The 20165-nt window shown below is 44.0% G+C and overlaps 1 protein-coding gene across 1 annotated transcript; it reads left to right on the top strand.

Moving 5' to 3' along the window:
• Positions 1 to 4050: 4050 nt before the first annotated feature.
• On the top strand, positions 4051 to 11411 carry LOC108783812 (cytochrome c oxidase assembly factor 7). The gene is made up of 3 exons (XM_018552470.1): positions 4051 to 4213; positions 6156 to 6296; positions 10845 to 11411. The coding sequence occupies exons 1-3, from the start codon at positions 4108 to 4110 to the stop codon at positions 11288 to 11290; spliced, it is 693 nt and encodes a 230-aa protein (XP_018407972.1). The 5' UTR covers positions 4051 to 4107; the 3' UTR covers positions 11291 to 11411.
• Positions 11412 to 20165: the final 8754 nt, after the last annotated feature.

Below are 20165 nucleotides of genomic sequence, written 5' to 3'. Positions count from 1 at the left end.
TTTGTTTCCCAGCAGGAACTGAAACATTCTTTTTCTCTCCTTAATGTGTGTTGCAGCGCAATGCAATGCGTTGTGAGGGCCCTGTCACACCATCAGGAGTGCGTTCCAGTGCGTTCGGCCTCTGGAACTCAACTCGGCCGGCTCACTTTGTTTTGGGGCGGGAGGGGGCGTGGCGTTGCATTGAACTTAATGGCCCCGCAGCCACTCCCCCCCACCCGAGGTGCGATCGCCGGCCCCCGAACGAGTGGCACATTAGTGCCTGCGTTCCGGTCCCGTGTGATCTACAAAAAATGCTGCAATCACTATTTGTTGCAGATCGCACCGGACCGGAACGCATGCATTAATGTGCCACTCGTTCGGGGGCCGGCGATCGCACCTCGGGCGGGGCACCGATGCACCGCTCCTCAAAAAAGTGAGCCGGCCAGGTTGCGTTCCAGAGGCCGAACGCACTGGAACGCACTCTTGATGGTGTGACTGGGCCCTTATGCGTTTAAATGCAGCGCGTTCCCCAACACAACGCATTGATTTGAACTTTAATTGGAAGCAATGGATTGCGGCTTGTTGTTGCATTGAGCCTTTGTTGACCAACGCACGTGGTGTGATTGGACCCTTAGGGATAGAACATGGGGGTCCTTGTTTCTGGAAGGGGGGGGCAGTTCCTCTATAAAGTAGAACTGAAGCCAGGATTTGTTTCTGTTTTGGATTGGGTAAGGGAAGGTTATAACCCCTGTCAGCGGGTTGTTGTTTTTTTTGCCATCTGTATCACATTGGAGAGATTTCCCTTCACTTCCTGTCTGATAGCAACAACAGGAAGTAAGAGAAAATCCCTCCAAAGATAGGGAAATCCCTGGCGGTCAGCAGGGTCACCAAAACTAGTGTCCCCATTGAAAGATTTCCTATCTATTCCTGTTCTGAGGATAACCCAAAACTTTGCAGAGATTTCCTCTCACTTCCTGTTGTGGCTATTGGAAGAGAGGGGTGATCTCCATTATCTCCATAACGGGGACACAGAGAGCAATAAAAACCTGACAAGCAGTGGTGACATGATCTCTGCTGAAGGGAAGAGAACGAGCCTGTGTGAAAGCAGCGGTCTCTCTGCAGAGATCTGACACATATCCTGCCTAGTTAGACCTAGAGCTCTGTAATTAGCAAAGACCGGGATAATGTCTCAGTACCTGTGATTGGCGCTGCGGCGCTGTCAGCTTCCTGGCGGGCTCGGCACGTGGAGCTGCGAACACGCCCGAGCCCATCACTAATCCACAACAGAAAGTGAGAGGAGATCCCTCCAAACTAAGGGTTAGTTCACACCAGAGACTGCATCACAACTGCGTGCGTCAGCGCAGTTGCATTGCGATCCGTTTTGACATGTGTGTGATGCGTTTTTTCCCCCCTGCACGTCCCTGGATGATGCCACAATCAATTCTGTTTTTTTTGTATGCGTTGCGTTTTGATGCGTTTGCACTGCGTTTTGTGCAGTTAGATGCAGGTAAAATAGGACATGCAGTACTTTTTCTGACTGCATCTGAACGGACTGCAATGGTGTGATATGAGCACAAGAAAGCCCACAGGAAAGCATTGGGATGCATTTTGGCTGCAGCAGTCAAATTAAACAGACGGCATCACAACTGCATTTGGTGTGAACTGGCCCTAAGGGAAATCCCTGGTGCTCAGCAGGGTCATCACTACTAGTGTCCCCATTGGAAGTTTTTCCATCTAATACTGTTCTGGTGACAACCCACAACTTTGGAGGGGTTTCCTCTCACTTCCTGTTGTGGCTATTGGACAGGAAGTAAAGGGAAAGCCCCCCAGTGAGACACAGAGGACAACAAATAGGCTGACAGGGGCTATAACCCCCCCTTACCATCCAAAACAAAATAGAAACAGATATATTCTGTTCCTGCAGATGAATTTGGATGGTGGATTCCTAAAACCAACTTCTGGGCTTTACTAAACACATTCATTTTTGCACATGTTTACAGCGTGTTAAAGTGAACCTGTGGTTTGCATGTAACAGGCTGATACTGACGTGTCCCTAACATGCAGAGCGGATGAAAAGTAAGGGAGTAAGGGAAAAGTAAGAGGGCCAAAAGCTCTTCCTGAAAAATAAAGAAAACCTTTGCCGGTGGGAAACCAACACTTCCAGGAGTGTCAATGTTCTATGTCCCCCCCCCGCAGCACTCAGTGGTTTCTTCCACAAACCTCCACTTTATTACAGGATACAATGATGTGGAGGTCGGTGGAAGAAACCACTGACCATAGAAGGGAGCCAAGGGAGGTCTACACTCCTAGAAATGTCGGTTTCCTTGCAGGTGTCAGAGGAGGATATTTATTGAGCGGAGCAGCTTCTGTGACAGGTAAATATTCACTCTCTTGTTTTTCAGGAAGAGCTGTTTGGCATTTCTTAGGGATACACCGATACTGTTTTTTTCGGTTAAGAGTACCAATATTTATCTTTCGGTATGCGCCAATACTGAAACCGGTACTTCCGCTAGCATGGAGCCGGCTTCCTGGGCAATCGGGAAGCCGGGTGGCGGGTAATGACACGCCACCTGGCTTTTTGAATGTCCGGGAGGCCGGCTTGATGATGATTAGTCAGGAAGCTGGGTTCCCAGTCAGTCAGCATGGAGCCGACTTACTGTGGGAAACAGAATTCAGTACCCGCCACCCGACTTCCTGCTTGGTCGGGGAAGCCGGCTCCATGTTCTCTCGCGGCACTGCCGGTCAAAGGAAATCTCCCAGTATCGGAGCATTTGGGCGAGTATGAGTACTCACCAAAACACTCGATATCTGCACAGATACTGATACTTGTATCGGCGCATCGCTGACGTTTATATTTTTAGAGACATGGTTGCTTATTATTAACCCTCCCTGTACTGTGCTGGTGGATCTCATTTTTCATAGTGCTCAAGGTCCGTCCTAGCAAAGGGTTAACGATATGAAGGTGTGGGTGGTACTTTGTACTTTATGGACTTTTTTTTTATAGTGTATTGTTCGGCAAGTTATTCTGAACAGTACAAGCTGCCTGTAGTCCTGCTCTGGTCAATACCATTTCAAGGGATCCTGGGGGGTGTATAGCAGTGCCGAAAGCAGCATAATGCTGACCTACTCATCATTCACTTTGAAAGAACTTTGCTCCATAACAGAGCCTTGGCGACAATCTTATCCCACAGTGTGAAAGGGTGTCCCTGTCCCCCCCCCCCCCCCCATTGTCTGCTGTGGTATCTTCCAATGACCCCTACATCACTATTGTGGCCAGCAGTGACTAGGGGTCAGTAGGAAGGACCACTGCAGGGGGGGGGATCTATTTGATCAGTTAGTGGAGTTGAATAGGATTGGCGTCGGGAGCTCTCCTACAGAGGAGTTTCTACAAATGTAATGGCAGACACGGAGGTGCTGCTTTTGGCATTTTTTACCCCCTTGCCAGGATATTTTTGATATTTTGTCTTTCAAGAATACTCAGCGCTCTTCACCAGGCATGGTGTCATAGTAACAAAGGGATGTGCCTATATTTTGACTTACTGTGCGTTATATATTGCTAAACCGGTACAATTATTTCATATCGTACAACAGGGGTAACCAAACTTTGGCCAAGTAACCAAACTTAGTGGTGAAACTACAAATCCCAGCATGCATATGCTTCTGATAGTCATGTCTGTAGCTGTCAAAGTCTTGCAATGCCTCATGGGACTTATAGTTCCAAAACAGCTGGAGGACCAAACTTTGGCTACCCGTATGTACAAGATACCATAAACTGACAGCAGTCCCTCTATATCCTATAATCGACAATCAGCTGTCATCATGTTCACGGATTCAACACATGAACACACCCGGCCAGCTGTCACTAGCAGCACGCTCACTTAGTTCCCTGGTTCTGTTTTAACTCCTCCCTAATGCGTTCTGATTGCCGGTCACATGACAATACTGAGCATGCGCCGTGTGCTAGTTACCGTCTATCAGGTCCGTATTGGGCGTATGGAGAAATGTTAGTGGCCTATGCACAGCCACGCCCCCAAGCTTTCACTGTTTCCATAGCAGCGGTTACATCCGGGATTAAGGAGGAAGGCGGGGCTTAGAGGTCAATGTGACCGACCGGTACATGTGGCTGTCATGGCTGGGCTGGTGGACTTCAAGAACGAGGAGGAGGTGAAGGGGTTCCTGGACAATCTGGGTATAGAGTATTCCTATGCGTGCTACAAGGAGAAGCAGCCTGATGGTAAGAGCAGAGCCCGGTGTATGGGGGCGGGGTACTACTGATCACTGTCCATACTAAGAGTGGGCTGATCACATACACAGCCACATGTTGCATGTAAACTCCCATGATTGCTGTGTGCTGCCAGTCTCAGCATTCAATGTTATATCGGTCTATAGGGGCATCGTTTTTTTTTCTAATTGGATATTTCATATAGATGTTATGTAACGTATGCTTTAGATCTCCAGTGCCCAGCCTGTGGCCCTTCGGTGCTTGGGGCCAAATCACATTTGATTTGCAGAAACATTATGTGTGTTAATGCATTGTGGTGTGATTCATTTTGAATGGCACCCAAACATACCAAGGCAATGGAGCTCTGAAGCACATGCATTGAAGCATACCACAATGAACTGTAGCACCCATGCGTACTGGTGCACTGCTTCTGTAGAAAATGCCGTATGTCCCATTTTTTTGGTCTATTTTGGTGTATGAGCAGCCCATTCTTCATATGAAAGCCGTACTATAACACAACCACGATAACGTGTTAAAAGAGAACTATGGGGTAAGTGTTTTTCCCCAAAGTTCTCTTTAGGGTCATGGGAGGACATATACTAACCTCCTCCCGTGACCCAAAGCTCAGTATATCGTAAGCAATACTGAGAGTGCCGCAGCTGGGACAGATCCTGACGATGTCTGGATCCACCCAGCTGCGTGAGTGACAGCTGGCTCTGCCCATCTAGAGACAGAGCCAGCTGTGCCCGCCCCCTCCTCCATCCGTTCCTCCACTCAGCGCTGGAGGAGGGAATCCCTGCATGGAGCCGTGACTGACGGGCACCGTTTACTGCAGAGAGACGATCGGGAAGTGAGCAGATCGGCTGCATGTTTCTGCTCACTTCCCAATCGATAGAGCCGACCTGTGACAGCTTCTTTATCACAGGTCGGCTCTAGCTATGAGGATGAGTGGAATGCCCTCACCTCGTAGTTCTCATTTAACTCTGCAATGCACCAGAATGTACAAGTTGAACACTTAATATAGTTGGAACATGGTGTTGAAGGTGGAATTAATACTCGTTGGGTAAGGGTAGCTCATTCATTTGAATGGGCTGGCCAACGCTCCCCAACAGACCAAAAATTGTGCTTGCAGCATTTTCAACAGCATACAGCAACATGTTGGTGATGTCTGGTCCCCCATTGGCCAGCAATTACCTCTCCCCCTTCCACTTCATCTGAGGAAATGTCCCTTGGCGTCCTCGCGTCTAATGCAAGGCTATAGAGCCAGTATTCAATGTGATGTCAGTGGTCCTTAGACCACTGGGGAGAAGAGGCAGCAGGGACTGGTCTAGCTGACTGGTGGGAGATGGCAGGAAAGGTAAGTAAAATCACTTCTTCCTGTCCCCTAGGCGTAATGAGCATAGTCACATATGATCCTCAGTGCTCGTAGCCATCTGAGACTCCATTCCATCCACAGCTGGTAAACGACTGAGCACTTCACCAGGAATGGCAGCCCTCCAATAAGAGCACGGGACATCATCAATAAACCTATAAAAAGAAAAATAAGGCGCCTTTCCTTCGTGTGATATTGTACCAAAAATACATTTTATTAAATGATCTGTAAGATGTCTAGGTTGGGGCGTGTCCCCGAAACCACGTAATAGTAATATCTCTTCCCTTTAAACATGCCAACAAGGAACAGTACTGCTGGACCCGCAAGGTTTACCCTATTTGTGTGACTGTATTGCGATTGCACACCACAGCATAGACTCTGCTGCAGCTCCAAATGCACATGATGTCCTATAAGTTACCAGCTGGTATTTATTCTGGCCGGAGTTCTCCTTTAACCATCCACTGTTCCCTTTTCAGAAACAATGTGAATTGGTCACGGATATAAAATTTGGGCAATGTGTATGTAATCTAAGAAGTCGTTTGCGGGGGAACACTAATCAAATGTCGTCAATGTTTTTCTCAGGCTGCCATCGTTTAGCTGACTACTTGGAAAACATTAAGAAAGACTTTGCAGCAGCTGCAAAAGTGCTGAAACAGAATTGTGAAGAGAACGGGCACAGCGAGAGCTGTTATAAGCTGGGCGCTTATCACATAACTGGGAAAGGTAAGTGTGCAGATAAGTATGTCTGAGGATACTCATACAGTCCGAGAGTCTGTCCTGTCAAAACACTGAGATGCAGATGGACTTATTGAAGTGGGAAGAGCAATGCATGCAGCAGCTAAAAGCAGAGTAGGGGAAGGCTTGTCGGGTTTATATTTTTGCTTTTGTCCCCCCGTTGTAGATCTTCCCTCACTTCCTGTCTATTCAGCAAGACAGGAAGCAAGGGTAATTCTGTGTAACAGAGCCCCAGATGGCAGAAAAAACCCTCAAAAGAAGTTCTAATCCTTCTCCTCTCCAGCCCACCAGCACTCCTAGATATAGGTTTCTGGCTTGACTTGACATACACTTTAAACAGAAAGGAGGGACTGTTTCCACACTGGAGCAGACAGCATCTGGAGCAGTTGCCAATAGCAACCAATTAGCTTCTATCTTCAGTCTGTTCAGTTGAGCTTTGAAAATGAAAGATGGACGATGAGGTTAAATTAGGAGGCATTTAGGAGGTAGATTGTACATTGTAGTACATTTTCATGTTTAATCTTTCAAAAGGAACCACATTTTTTACTTAAAAATAATTTGGCTGTAACCTTCAAAGTTATACAAACTTGCTATACCACATTTTCATTTATTCTATTACAGATTTGTAGATTCTCTGACAGGCTGCTGGTATTTCATTACAGTCACTTGACCTGTCTGATCATCAACTGGTGAAAAACACCCAGAGGGGGTCCATCCTCCGACTTGTATATCACTGCAGAGGATGGAACCACAACTCCCAGAAGGATAAATAGGCATCTGAACCTTCTAAAAGTGTAGAATGCTGCTGCACTGGATTTTAAAATGCTTTTAACATGCATGCATCTAATGCACCCACAGCAGGCTGGTCTGGAATGAACAAGCCCCAAGGGCCCATTGGAGGGAAGACGAGAGAGGGCCATCAGAGAGGTGCATACAAGGGGTGCTGAGAGTTCTAGGTCTGGCCAAGAAGGTAATGACCTATAGAAGGGGTATCCAAACATTGGCTCTCCAGCTGTGGTGAAACTACAAATGCCATCATACACCTGCCTCTAGAAGTAATTCCTGTGGCTGTTAGTCTTGCAGTGCTTTATGGGACTTGTATTTCTTCAATCATCTTCCAGGACAGCAACCTGGAAGTAGGCTTGCTGTCCTGGAAGATTCATAGAAATACTGTTACCGGTAAGTTCTAACGGAGCATTTCCACAACAACTTGAGGGCTGAGGTTTGGCTACCCCTGACCTAGAACCATAAAACTTACAGTAAATGCTATTCAACATATTCACCCCAAAAGTCAATACACTTGGCACATTGTGTCTCAGGTTCCTGTTAACCTTTTAAAAAAATGTGGATGTCTGGTCATTGAACTATTGTCCTGCTGCTACCATCAACTCTGAATCATTCAAAAATGTCCTCCCTTCAAAATTCTTTCTAAGGTTTGGAAACAGGAAATAGATGGAGCAAGATCTGGTGATTGGGGTCTATGCACTGACACCCCAAATTCTTCAAAACCTCCATTGTCTTGTCTTGCCAGCCTTTGACCCAGTGCATTGTTCTGCATAAAGAGAACACCTTTCCGCAGCTTCCATGGCCATTTTTTCTTTAACACCTCCTGTAATCGGCCCATCAGGTTAGAATAGTATTCTGCATTAACTGTTTCTGCAGTCAGTGAGTCAGTGAGTCAGTCAGTCTTCACAATACCTTCCGTATCCCAAAAAAACATGGCTATGACCTTTCTTGCTTCCTATCTTTTGGGTCTTGAATGTCTTCAGCCATGGAGAACCTTCCACCCACTCCAGAGACTTTTGTTTGGCCTCTAGATCAAAGTGGTGTAATCATTTTTCCTCTCCGTTCATTTTTACTGATTTTAGCAGGAAATACAAAAAGGCACAAATATCCACAGGTCGCATGGCAACTACAAATCCCCGTTGTGCTTTGTATATTTGTACAACAGTAAAGGAAAAAGCATGAGCTCCTGCACAGTGACCCAAGTAGAACAAGACCCCTAGATCTAAGGTATCATACCTCATGTCTGCAAGACTCGCAGGAGAAATCAATAGCAAGGAGTGAGATAAGCAGATGAGAAAATTAAAGTGAGAAGAGAGAGAGAACCAGGAGAAAAATAAAGGGGGGGGTGCTCTGCTGTTGCTGTAGAGGAAGGGGAAACCAGGATCATATAGACCTTTGGGATAAGTGTTCTGTAGGACATCAGGCAATGAGTAAAGTTTAGTCAAAGTCAGTGGGCCTATAGTTATCAATCCAAGGTGTGCAAACCTTCTGGAACCTATTCACAGTATCATGTAACATTTCCACAAGTTCTTCATTTAGCAAGTACTGTGTTTCCCCGAAAATAAGACCCTGTCTTATTTTTTTTTGGCTCAAAAAAACACACTAGGTCTTATTTTCGGGGTAGGTCTTATTTTTTTTAATGTACAACAATCCAAAGTTAATGCAAATCCAAATTAAAAAAATCCAAAATGGCAAAGTTTAGACTAGGGTGATCAGGGCAATCAGGGGTGTCATACCTTTCCAAGAGCAATTTAGTAACCAATCGCTGGCCAGAATGAGTGAAGCGCACTTTCACTATCGATTCCTCACAGGCGGAGTGCATTTGGTATCACTCCGCCTGTGGCAGGAGGCGGCGCTATAGAGGAAGCATCAGCTTATGCGACTCTGCTCCCTCCACTGCCCCCTCGGTTCCTCTAGCGCTGGCTTTGTTGGCACCGCTGATTCTCTCCTGCAGCTCTTCAAGTTCCCCCTTATGCCACCACCGGCCCTGGGAATGGTCGCAACTAGGTCTTATTTTCGGGGTAGGTCTTATATTTGAGCAATTCCCAATTTTGGGGGAAACAGGGTATCAGGAGAGTTTCTGAAAATATAAAGATAAGTTTAAATTGGGCTCTACAACCCTTAGGTTTCAGGTTCAGCAAGGCTTCTGAAGGAATTTTGCTACCCAGTACTGTGTACACCATTTGGTAAACCCCTATCTGAAAACATCTAATTTTAGGGCAACTACATAGGGTGTGTAGGATCATCCCTGTCTCGGAGCAATGTTGAAAACAGTGGGGAGAGGCCCCCGGGTCAAACTTAGCTATTCTCTGGGGTACCATATACCAGTGCATAAGTACCTTGAGCTTGGCTTCAGCTGCCATAAAATTAATCGGAACAGTGGCCGATGGTGTCCCATATTTGGGTCCTGCCCCCTGAGCATCTAATTGTTTATCGAGATCCTTGTGTAACCATTTTTCATCAACAGTAACAAGTCATTCCAAAAATTATCACTAGATCACTCCAAACTCTGCAAAATCAACTTGGAGGTATCCATGTGGTTTCTTTTTTGTTGGCATTCAAACATTTCAGCCCCGGCTTGGCTGACAACTTCTGTATACCCAACTGCTCATGAATTAAAAACCCAACATGTTCCTGGGATATCTCTAGCATTCTGTAGTGTCTCAACAATTGCTGCTGTGCCAAAATAAGGTCCTGGACATGAACCACAATTTCAGGAGTTGACACTGTTGAAGGCCTCCAAGATCATGCTGCAGCTTTGGTCCCAAAATCTGAGCGGTAAAAGTTGGCACACTGCTTCTTTACAGTTGAGTATGACGGCTGTTTGCCACTCAATATCTGTATCATACACTCATGGACAGAAACAGAAACTTCATGACAAGTCGGAGTTCAACACTTGAAAAATCTATACTTTTCATTGATGGGGTTTAGTCAATGATCTAAAATAATAGGAGATTAGAGCTACAATCCTGCAAATTTGCACTTTATTATAGTGCAACTGAAGACAATTTTTTTTTTTAGTTCTGGATAGAATGAAGAGGGAAGAATAGAACACCTGTCAGGGTTTCATTGCTGTCTGTGTCCCCTACATGTCCTGGTGACCGTTATCACTGAAAGTGATTGAAAATCCCAAATTTTGGGTTGTCATCAGAACAGATGGGAAATCTTCCAACAGGGACACTAGGTTGGCTGACCCTGCTGGCCACCAAAGATTTCTCACACTTTGGAGGGGTTTCCTCTCCCTTCCTTTTGTGGCTATCGAACAGGGAAAAAAAGCTGACAAGGGTTATAACCCTCCCTTACTATTTTTAAAACTTTAAAAAAAAAAAGTTTTGGTCTCCGTTCTACTATAAAGAACACTCTTTCTGGCTACAGTAATAGAATTATGCTCAGATCTTAGGAAGTGGGTCAGGCCAAGAACATTTCAGCACCTCCTCGTATAAGAACACTTCTATTGCAGGGAGCTTTCATTTTTATTAATTTTATATTTTTTGTGTTAACGCTGATCCGCTCCGGCTGCGGCGTCTCAGTATACCGCGGGCTGTAGCTCGCGGTATACTGAGCTGAGGGTGACGGGAGGACGCTAGTTTGTGTCCTCCCGTTACCCTAAGGAGAACTATGGGGAAAACACTGATCCCATAGTTCTCCTTTTTAAAGGTGGATTTTTTTTTTCATATAACCACTTAGAAGAGCTACAGTATGATCTCTTGATTGGAGACGTTTGTAACCTGTTCCTTTTGTGTCCTGCAGGGGGAGTACCGTTGGATCTGAAAGCTGCTTATAACTGCTTCCTAAAATCCTGCAACAAGGGAGGGAGGAAATCCTTAGACGCCTGCCATAATGTCGGCTTGCTATTACAGGACGGTCATGTGAATGATAAGAAACCTGACCCCGTTGCTGCCCGAGACTATTACACAAAGGCCTGCGATGGCAAATTCTCTGCAAGCTGCTTTAACTTGAGTGCAATGTACTTGGAAGGATCTCCTGAGCTACCCAAGGACATGAGCAAAGCCCTGTGCTACTCCGAGAGAGCCTGTGACCTGGGGCACATATGGGCATGTGCCAACGCCAGCCGAATTTACAAACTGGGGGATGGGGTCAGTAAAGACGGCGCCAAAGCAGAAACCTTGAAAAACCGCGCAAAAGAACTATACAGAATGCAGAAGGAAGCTGAGCAGATAACCTTTGGAGAATGAAGGACATAGAAAAGGATTTTTATATAAGATGTATAGCTCCTTCTCAATGTACGAACTGAGTTTAGTACATCCAAGAGATTGATAATGTAATGTGTTAAACGTGTTCTCATCTCAGTCTTTCCATTTAAAAAAAATATATAGTCTGGATTTTCCTTGAAGGATGCGTTTTGCGTCCTTCTTGTGTGTGTCTTTAAAGGAGATATAAATCCTAAACGGGTGACAGTTAGGGGTCTATTTATAAAATGTTTGCAGAACAAACCGCTTTGAACAGCTAAAGTTTTTGATTTGCAGAGAATTATAGCCACTACAAGGAGCCAAAGAGCATAGGAAATTCCTATGCTCCTCGGCTCCATCTAGTGGCCATAATGTGCTGCAAATCTAAAACGTAGACATTTGCAGAGCTGTGCGATCTTAAAACATTTTATCAATACGCCTCTAAATGGGTTAAAGTACAATATATCATAAAATACTTATTTTTAATAAAATGCTTGACGTCACAGTTTTATCAGTTATTTTACATCTCAGTGCTGCGGATATCCTGCACCCTTTTCTATTCAATTCCTGTCTCCTGACCATGCCTGAGCAATGTGTGTTGGCATGGCTGTTTGTAGTCTCTACCAGTGACGGGCAAAAACTACAGGAACACAACTGAGAGACAGTTGTCACCCCAAAACAGGAAGTGTCTGAAGATGGACCTTCATTATAAGATCACCATGGGATATTTTAATGAGAATAGCAGACTTAAAAAGACCAAAAATAGCATTTTAAATGTACGGATTTATATAAAGATACTTGCGGTATATCTACTTGTCTAAAGCTTGTATGAGAGTTTAGTGAATAGGTTTAGATTTATTTAAAAGGACAAAGCACCTTTGAAACAAGTGATCCTTGTAGGGCATCCCCAATCCACTTGGTCTAGGACAGTGGTGGCGAACCTTGGCACTCCAGCTGTTTTGGAACTACAAGTCCCATGAGGCATTGCAAGGCTCTGACAGTAACAGACATATAACTCCCAGAGGCAGATGCATGTTGGGATTTGTAGTTTTGGCACAGCTGGAGTGCCAAGGTTCGCCACCACTGGTCTAGGACATACATCGGATGTAGTTTGGTCCCTTGCTAATTTTCTCCAAGCTTCCAAGAGTTTCAGCAAAGCATATTCTTACTTGCTACTGTTATGTCTTTCCAGTAGGTTCCTATGTTGAGTGCTAAGTAGAAGGGTCTGTCTCTAAGGCTGGGCACACACCTTACAACCATCGCAAGACCTTTTGTCTTGCGATGGTTGTAAGGTACTTAAAAAAACGTACGATCTGCCTATCTTGGACAGGCAGATCGTACTTGCGATGATTGCAAGCCGCGCCCCCCTGAGGGGCGGGCTTCTGATGACCGCAATGCCGAACGGGCAGTGTGCGCTTTGCGTGCATGGCTACCACACACCTTACGATAATCGTACGATCGCGGGATTTCCCGCGATTATCGTACGATTATCGCAAGGTGTGTGGGGACCTTAAAGGTGCCCATACACCTTACGGATTTTTCTGTGGTCAGATGCAAAAAGTGCAACAGATTGGCCCAGGTGGGAGTACTCCATCCACACAGTTTAGTGTAGATGGAGGAATCTGTTGCACCTTTTCCATCTGACCATAGAAAATCTGCAGATAATCTATAGGTGTATGGCCAGCTTTATACTCACATGACCAATCCCAATGTTGTAAGAGAAGCCTTGCATGCCTGCAGACATTTAGCACTTAATAGCCTCTATATCGCCGTCATTATGGGTTTACTGTAATGAAGCCAAGTACAGTGCTGCAGATGCCTGAAACGTTACATCAAGCTCTGTGCAGACATATGAGAATGCAGATAGACAATCACATTAGAAAGGTGATGAAGGCGTTTTTTTGTGAATTTTAGAAAGCTATAATTAACTACACTGAAAAGAAAAGGTACCCTTTATAAAGCCAAAGAAAATCTGTTCATAGATAAAACTAAGTTTGCCAAGGCTTTGCTTAACCTATTCCAAAACAGTGCTGCAGGGAGTTACCATAACCCAGGTATCTGCAGCGTGCAAGCTCCAAAAAAAGACAATGCTGAAACATCCCTCGGGGTAATGCTTCGACTTGGCAACATAAAACTACATGAGAGTTGTCCCATACTATATGCGGGTGGCAGTATTTCTCTGTGTCATGTACAACTTCCAGTTTTTTTAGAAATGTCTGCAAGCACCAAGGTTCTGGGGTTCTCAAGGGTACCCTGTAGCTGTATTTTGGTCAATGATGCCAACTGACAGTGCAGGGCACCTTGTGTCATTGGAAAAGATTAGAGCAATGACAGGTATACTCTAAATTTTAAAATGGCTTGTATGGCAGTTCCAAAAATATATTTGTAACAAAAGTTTTCTGTTAACTGGACTTGGGTAACAAGCTGTCATGCACACAGAGATTTCAATACGTGTAAAAAAAAAAGAAACTACAAAACAAATGACTCCACTAGGGATGCACCGATACCATTTTCTCCAGACCGAGTACTGATACTTTTCCTCAAGTACTCGCCGATTACTGATCCCTTTTTTAGTGTCATGTGACAGTTCTTCGAAAACAATACAAACTAATCATTTTAGGACAGTGGTGGTGCACCAGAGCCCGGTCGCAGTTGGGACTGCTGTGACACTGTCAGTTCTGTCACTGAATCCAGGATGTAGAGGGACTACAAATCTCAGCAATACATTATCTAGCAATGCGGAATACTCCCAGCTATGGAGAAGTATAAATCTCAGCAATACATTATATGACAATGCAAGATACCATCAGCTATAGAGTACAACAAATCCCAGCAATACATTATAAAGCAGTGCAGAATCCCCCCCAGCTATGGAGAAGTATAAATCTCAGCAATACATTATACAACAATGCAGGATACCATCAGCTATAGAGGACTACAAATCCCAGCAATACATTATATAGCAGTGCAGAATCCCCCCTAGCTATGGAGGAGAACAAATCTCAGCAAAACATTATACAACAATGCAGGATACCATCAGCTATAGAGGACTACAAATCCCAGCAATACATTATATAGCAGTGCAGAATCCCCCCCAGCTATAGAGGACTACAAATCCCAAAAATACATTATACAACAACGCAGAATAATACCATGAGCTATAGAGGACTACAAATCCCAGCAATATGTTATACAGCAATGCAGAATAATAGTATATGAATTAGTTACATATTTTGTGCTGCCACTTTGCTCCAGAGTGCCGGCCTGATGTTTTGGGTGAATGGTCTCGGGAGGGAGAAATGTGCGGAGGCTCTTAGGAGACGAAGATGTCTGGGCTGGTGGAAGCGCTGTAAACAGGCGCCGTGTGGTTCCCGAGAAGGCTCCCGAGAGGTCCATAGCAAGCGCGGGACCTAAGGCAGCCGTTTCAATTTGAAAAACTAAAGCTTTGGTATAGGGTACTGGTTCCAATACTGGTATCGGTACATCCCGAGACTCAACCAATCGATCTTTGTGTACTCATTTATTTATTTTTTTAATGTTTAGGGACCTGAAGTAAGCTGAGATTTTTTTACCAATCAGCCTTAGGTCTGTTGCTGTCATAATCAGGCTTTTCCATGGCTCTGTCTGTTTTGTATATATAAAGAATTTACACAAAAAAAGTAGGCTTTTCCATTCCACAGCAATGCTACATGTTAAAATGCAAAATGTTGCGTTTGACCTAATTTGCCGGAAATGTAAACTCGCCAAAGTGGCATTCAGAGAAATCCAATACAAAGCAGGTCCAGCTCAGCTTCAGAACTGTCTTTTATACGTATCATTGAGGCAGGGCCGGTGCTAGGATTTTTGCCTACACAGGCAAAGTTGCATTTTTGCGCATTTTTGAGACTCATGCGAAGAGCTGCGAGTAGGAGGCAATGTGCAATACAATGACAGCTGCCAGTGCCTGTGGCTGTTCCCTTGTGATTGCATACTCTGTGATTACCTGCGGATGATCACCCCCAGACACAGACTGTGTCCAGAAACGATTGTCCGCTGGTAATCACAGAATGTGCGATCACATACAAGCGGCTGCTGGTGCTGGCAGCTATCATTGTATTGTACAGCTCCTCCAATTCACATGAGTGTCACAGAACAATTGGTGAGACTTCTGTAATCGCACTCATGTGTAAGTGTGAATGGGGCGTTAAACATCTTCATCCTTGCCAACATATTTGTTCTGTTATTAGATGTAGTTCTCTCATCTCACAGCTAGGGAGCAATAGTGCTTCATTAATCTTCAACATTTCTGGCACTAGACAGCTGAAAATCAAACATTTTAATTGAATTTCAAAAGTTAAAGTGGAACTCCAGGAATTTTTAAAAAATCTGTGTTACAACAAGTTAAGTCTTAGGAGGTGTGTGCCAGCTCCTGGACAGCAGCTTTTTATTTAGTATCTCTTTTTATTCTGTATGTATGGACTCTGCACAGTAGCACTTTTATTGTCCTGTGTGCCGGGTGTAATTCTCAGTATCTGTTCTTATTCTGTATGTATGGACTCTGCTAAGTACCACTTCTCTTGTCCTGTATGCCGGGTGTAATTCTCAGTATCCGTTCTTATCCCGTATGTATGGGCTCTGCACAGTAACACTTCTCTTGTTCTGTATGCCGGGTGTAATTCTCAGTATCTGTTCTTATTCTGTATGTATGGACTCTGCACAGTAGCACTTCTATTGTCCTGTATACTGGGTGTAATTCTCAGTATATGATATTATTCTGTATGTATGGACTCTGCACAGTACCTCTTCTCTTGTCCTGTATGCCGGGTGTAATTCTCAGTATCTGTCCTTATTCGGTGTGTATGGACTCTGCACAGTACCACTTCTCTTGTTCTGTATGCTGGGTGGAATTCTCAGTATCTGTCCTTATTCGGTGTGTATGGACTCTGCACAGTACCACTTCTCTTGTTCTGTATGCTGGGTGGAATTCTCAGTATCTGTCCTTATTCGGTGTGTATGGACTCTGCACAGTACCACTTCTCTTGTTCTGTATGCTGGGTGGAATTCTCAGTATCTGTCCTTATTCGGTGTGTATGGACTCTGCACAGTACCACTTCTCTTGTTCTGTATGCCGGGTGTAATTCTCAGTATCTGTCCTTATTCGGTGTGTATGGACTCTGCACAGTAACACTTCTCTTCAATCCTGAAACAGTTTTTGCCATCAATTATTTGCTTGGTAAACTGAAGAACTTCTTTTGCTTTCTTACTATCTTTTTTAAAAAAAACGTATTATACCTTCAGGGAAGCAGTACAAGAGATCTGTATACCTCCTGTGAAAATCAGGCACAGCGGAGGTTAACTCGAGTGTAATAATGAACCCATCAAAGCGCTGAAAGTGCTCATTATGATATATAGAGATTTTCTGACATGTCTGACTCGTCGTCATCATTCCCTATTCTTCCCCTTCTCCATGTCTGTGCTAGAACTATGGATGATGGGCCCGGCTGGGGAGACGATGGTGGCAGGTCATTTGACAGATATCGAAAGCAAGGAAATAGTGACAGAAGCTAATCTTCCATAGAGGGAGCTGATACGGCTTTCCTAGAAATTGAGAATTTAGTGACAGATTCAGGCTGTTCTAGAACCTGGGCTCAGATGAAATCATCTCTTGTAATAACACCGGCTTGTGATGGCTTTTAATAATTCTTGCTTGTTTTCTAGGAAGGTTGTTATTAGATGGCAGAGGAGGACCTGTGACAGGAGCCGAGGATCTCAAGATAACAGTATCTGATAATAAATGTATCTCTAGTAAAGGCGTCATAGCGCACATAATGGTCCTTCTGTATTGATGAGATGGGGGGCATAGTGCCTATGTGCTGCAAAAGGCAAAGATGAACCGCATCTGTGGGGTGGTCTGGAGGAACATACAGAGGTGGCGGATGAATGAGCATGTATGTAGAAGATCCCATCGCACTCCTGACCGGATAAAGCCCCAACAAAAACTGGGGAGTGCCGAAAGTGACAGCGAATGCCTCCGCACATCAAATGCAAAATGCCATAAAGTCTCTCGCACTCCCTTTGTAGATAGCAGTCAATATCCTTTATTGACTGAGCATGATGTCACATACACAAAGCGACGTTTCAGGACGAGATAGTCCCTTCTTCAGGCAAACAACAGTGTTATCACTGATTAATGAGCATGACTGAATAGGTATGGACCCGTGTAGCTGCCAGCATGTTAAAGGAAATCTTCCCATACTGTACATTCACATCAGTCCCTGCCCATGAAGAGCTTACAATCTAAGATCCCTATCTCACATGCACACAGGACCAATAGAGACAGGAGACCAAAGACGGGGAGAACATGTAAACTCCATGCAGATAGCGTCCTGGTCATTATTCGAACCAAAGATCCCAGTTTTACAAGGAAGGAGTGCTAGGCACTAAGCCACTATGTTGCCCCATGTTAGACATCCACAAGACCCACAAGAAAAAGTACCCACTGAAACAAATGTTCCCACCAAAAATATGAAAATGATCTTTACAATAAATGACTTAACACTGTACAAATGTACAACACACCACAGATATAACCCACATAATATTTAAAAAATATATAATACCCCCCCCCCCAGATTTTTTTTTAAATTTACCAGTCTCTGTATGATGTTATCAGCCATCAGGGAACTCAGACCACTGCCTTTTGAAAAAGTCTATGTGATGAAACGCATTAAGGCAGGGCTTGCTGACGCCACTACGCATGAGGGACGGGAGGAAACTTGAATATATGCCGGCTTTTTGGAAATTAATGTAACTAGATCGTTTTTAATATGCTTCACTGTGAGCGGTCTGTTCAATGACATGGTAACGATGAATCGTTAAATGATCGTTTGTGGAGCGAGGACGAACATGGGAGAAGTGGAGGAGAATTGATAAAAGTAGATTGTATATGCTGGATTGGATCGGGACAGCGGGGATTCAGCGCTTTTTGATGCTTTGTCAGAGTGTCATGGGGATCTGGTGAGTTTTCACAGTAGGAGAATCACGTGTACCCACGGCACGTATTGTACTAACCTGTGGTTGGTTTTTGAGTGCTTTCACTCACAGAAGAATCATCACTGTGTAATGATCATCATTAATAAGATGGTGTTAGAATACACATTACTGTGTTTATAGCAACAACTTCTGCAGTATACAATTTCGGTCACTAGATGGCAGTGTTTATAAGTTCTGCTATATATCTATGGTATATACTGTATATACTCTGTTGTATTCAATAAGGTAGAGAATAAAGCTGTGGCTTACTTCCTGTGTTTTCCAAGCCATGTGCTGCATGCATTGCTGACTGCGTGCTTGTGTTTCTCTGTGAAGCTGTGCAAGAAGTTCCAACAGATGGACACTATTATATCTGTTTATTCTGTTTAATATGAAGTGTATATGAAGGACCGTCACTATTTGGCAGAGATTTCATATTTTGTTGTGAGAAATATTAATATTGTTTGCATGTAATGCATCAATTTCACATGTATCACTGGGATATTCACATATTTGAGGAATATTGAGTGAAAGAGCACCATATTGAGTTATATTACTGTCACAAGAGCTTATTTATTTATTGAATAGCGCAGTGCACTATACAGTATGTACACATCAGGGAACTCAAATAGATGGATGACAACGACCCGGGTCAGTACACCATATACAGGTGAAACTCGAATAATTAGAATATCGTGCAAAAGTAATTGCAGTAAGTGCTGCAAAAGGGGCCCAAACCAAGTACTGAGTACATATGCATGCTTGTACTTTTCAGAGGTCCGATATTGTTCTATGTACAATCCTTTTTTTATTCATTGCATGTAATAATCTACTTTTTTGAGGTTGTGGATTTGGGGTTCTTGGGGTTTTCATGAGCTGTAAGCCATAATCATCACAATGATGACAAATCACGGCTTGAATTATCTTGCTTTGCATGTAATGAGTCTATCTCATATATTAGTTTCACTTTTTAAGTTGCATTAGTGAAATAAATGAACTTTGCACGATATTCGAATTATTCGAGTTTCACCTGTACATAATATGTGTAATTCACCAAATTAACGTACAAAATAAAATATATGTATAAACCAATATATGTAATTTGATAATACCAATAACAAACACCACACCACCCAATAAAATAAAAAATTAAAAAATCTTATAAAATATAAGTAAATAAATAAACGTAATTTTAAATAAAACCTGTGCTTTTTTTCTAAATTGGAATGAGCTTTAAGGAGGAATCCAGTTGCAAGTCTTCTTTTTAGGGCTTTTCAAGTCATGTTTTATTAAAATAAAGTTCAGGTCACGCAGAAATGTACCCGCATAGTGGTTGTTCAGCATCTCTCTGCCACATAACTAAATTCTTTGTTCAGTCTTCTAAATTTTATTTACAGTGCCGCTGCTATGGCCTCACACGTCAGGCCATTTTCTGTTTCTCCAACAGACAGTACTCAAACACAACCTGGTACGCACATGCACCACCTCTGGCTTCTCTCAGCTGCACTGACTCACAACCTAACAACTGGGTGGAAAATCACCTGGCCCAGTGGTGGAACTACCGCCGGTGCAGGCGGTGCGGATGCACCAGGGCTAACTGGTCCTGGCCCCTTAGGTTTAGACCTCATCTGTCTCCAAGGTGAAACCCTGAACACTAGCCAACACTCATACCAAGGGTTGAATGCTTCATCTCACCCAAGTCTCCACAAAGCCTCTGGGTTTCAAAGTCCAAAACATGGATCCAGTGTTGAAGGATTCATCTCTCCCAATTCTCCACAAAGCCTCCAGTCTCCAAGAACCAAAACATTCACCCAGGGTTGAAGGCTTCATCTCAGCCAAGTCTCCACAAAGCCTCTGGGTTTCAAAGACC

Source organism: Nanorana parkeri, unplaced genomic scaffold, assembly GCF_000935625.1.
Source record: "Nanorana parkeri isolate BGI_ZX_2015 unplaced genomic scaffold, ASM93562v1 scaffold89, whole genome shotgun sequence".
Classification (NCBI taxonomy): Eukaryota; Metazoa; Chordata; class Amphibia; order Anura; family Dicroglossidae; genus Nanorana; species Nanorana parkeri.
This window is presented reverse-complemented; position numbering and strand designations above follow the sequence as displayed.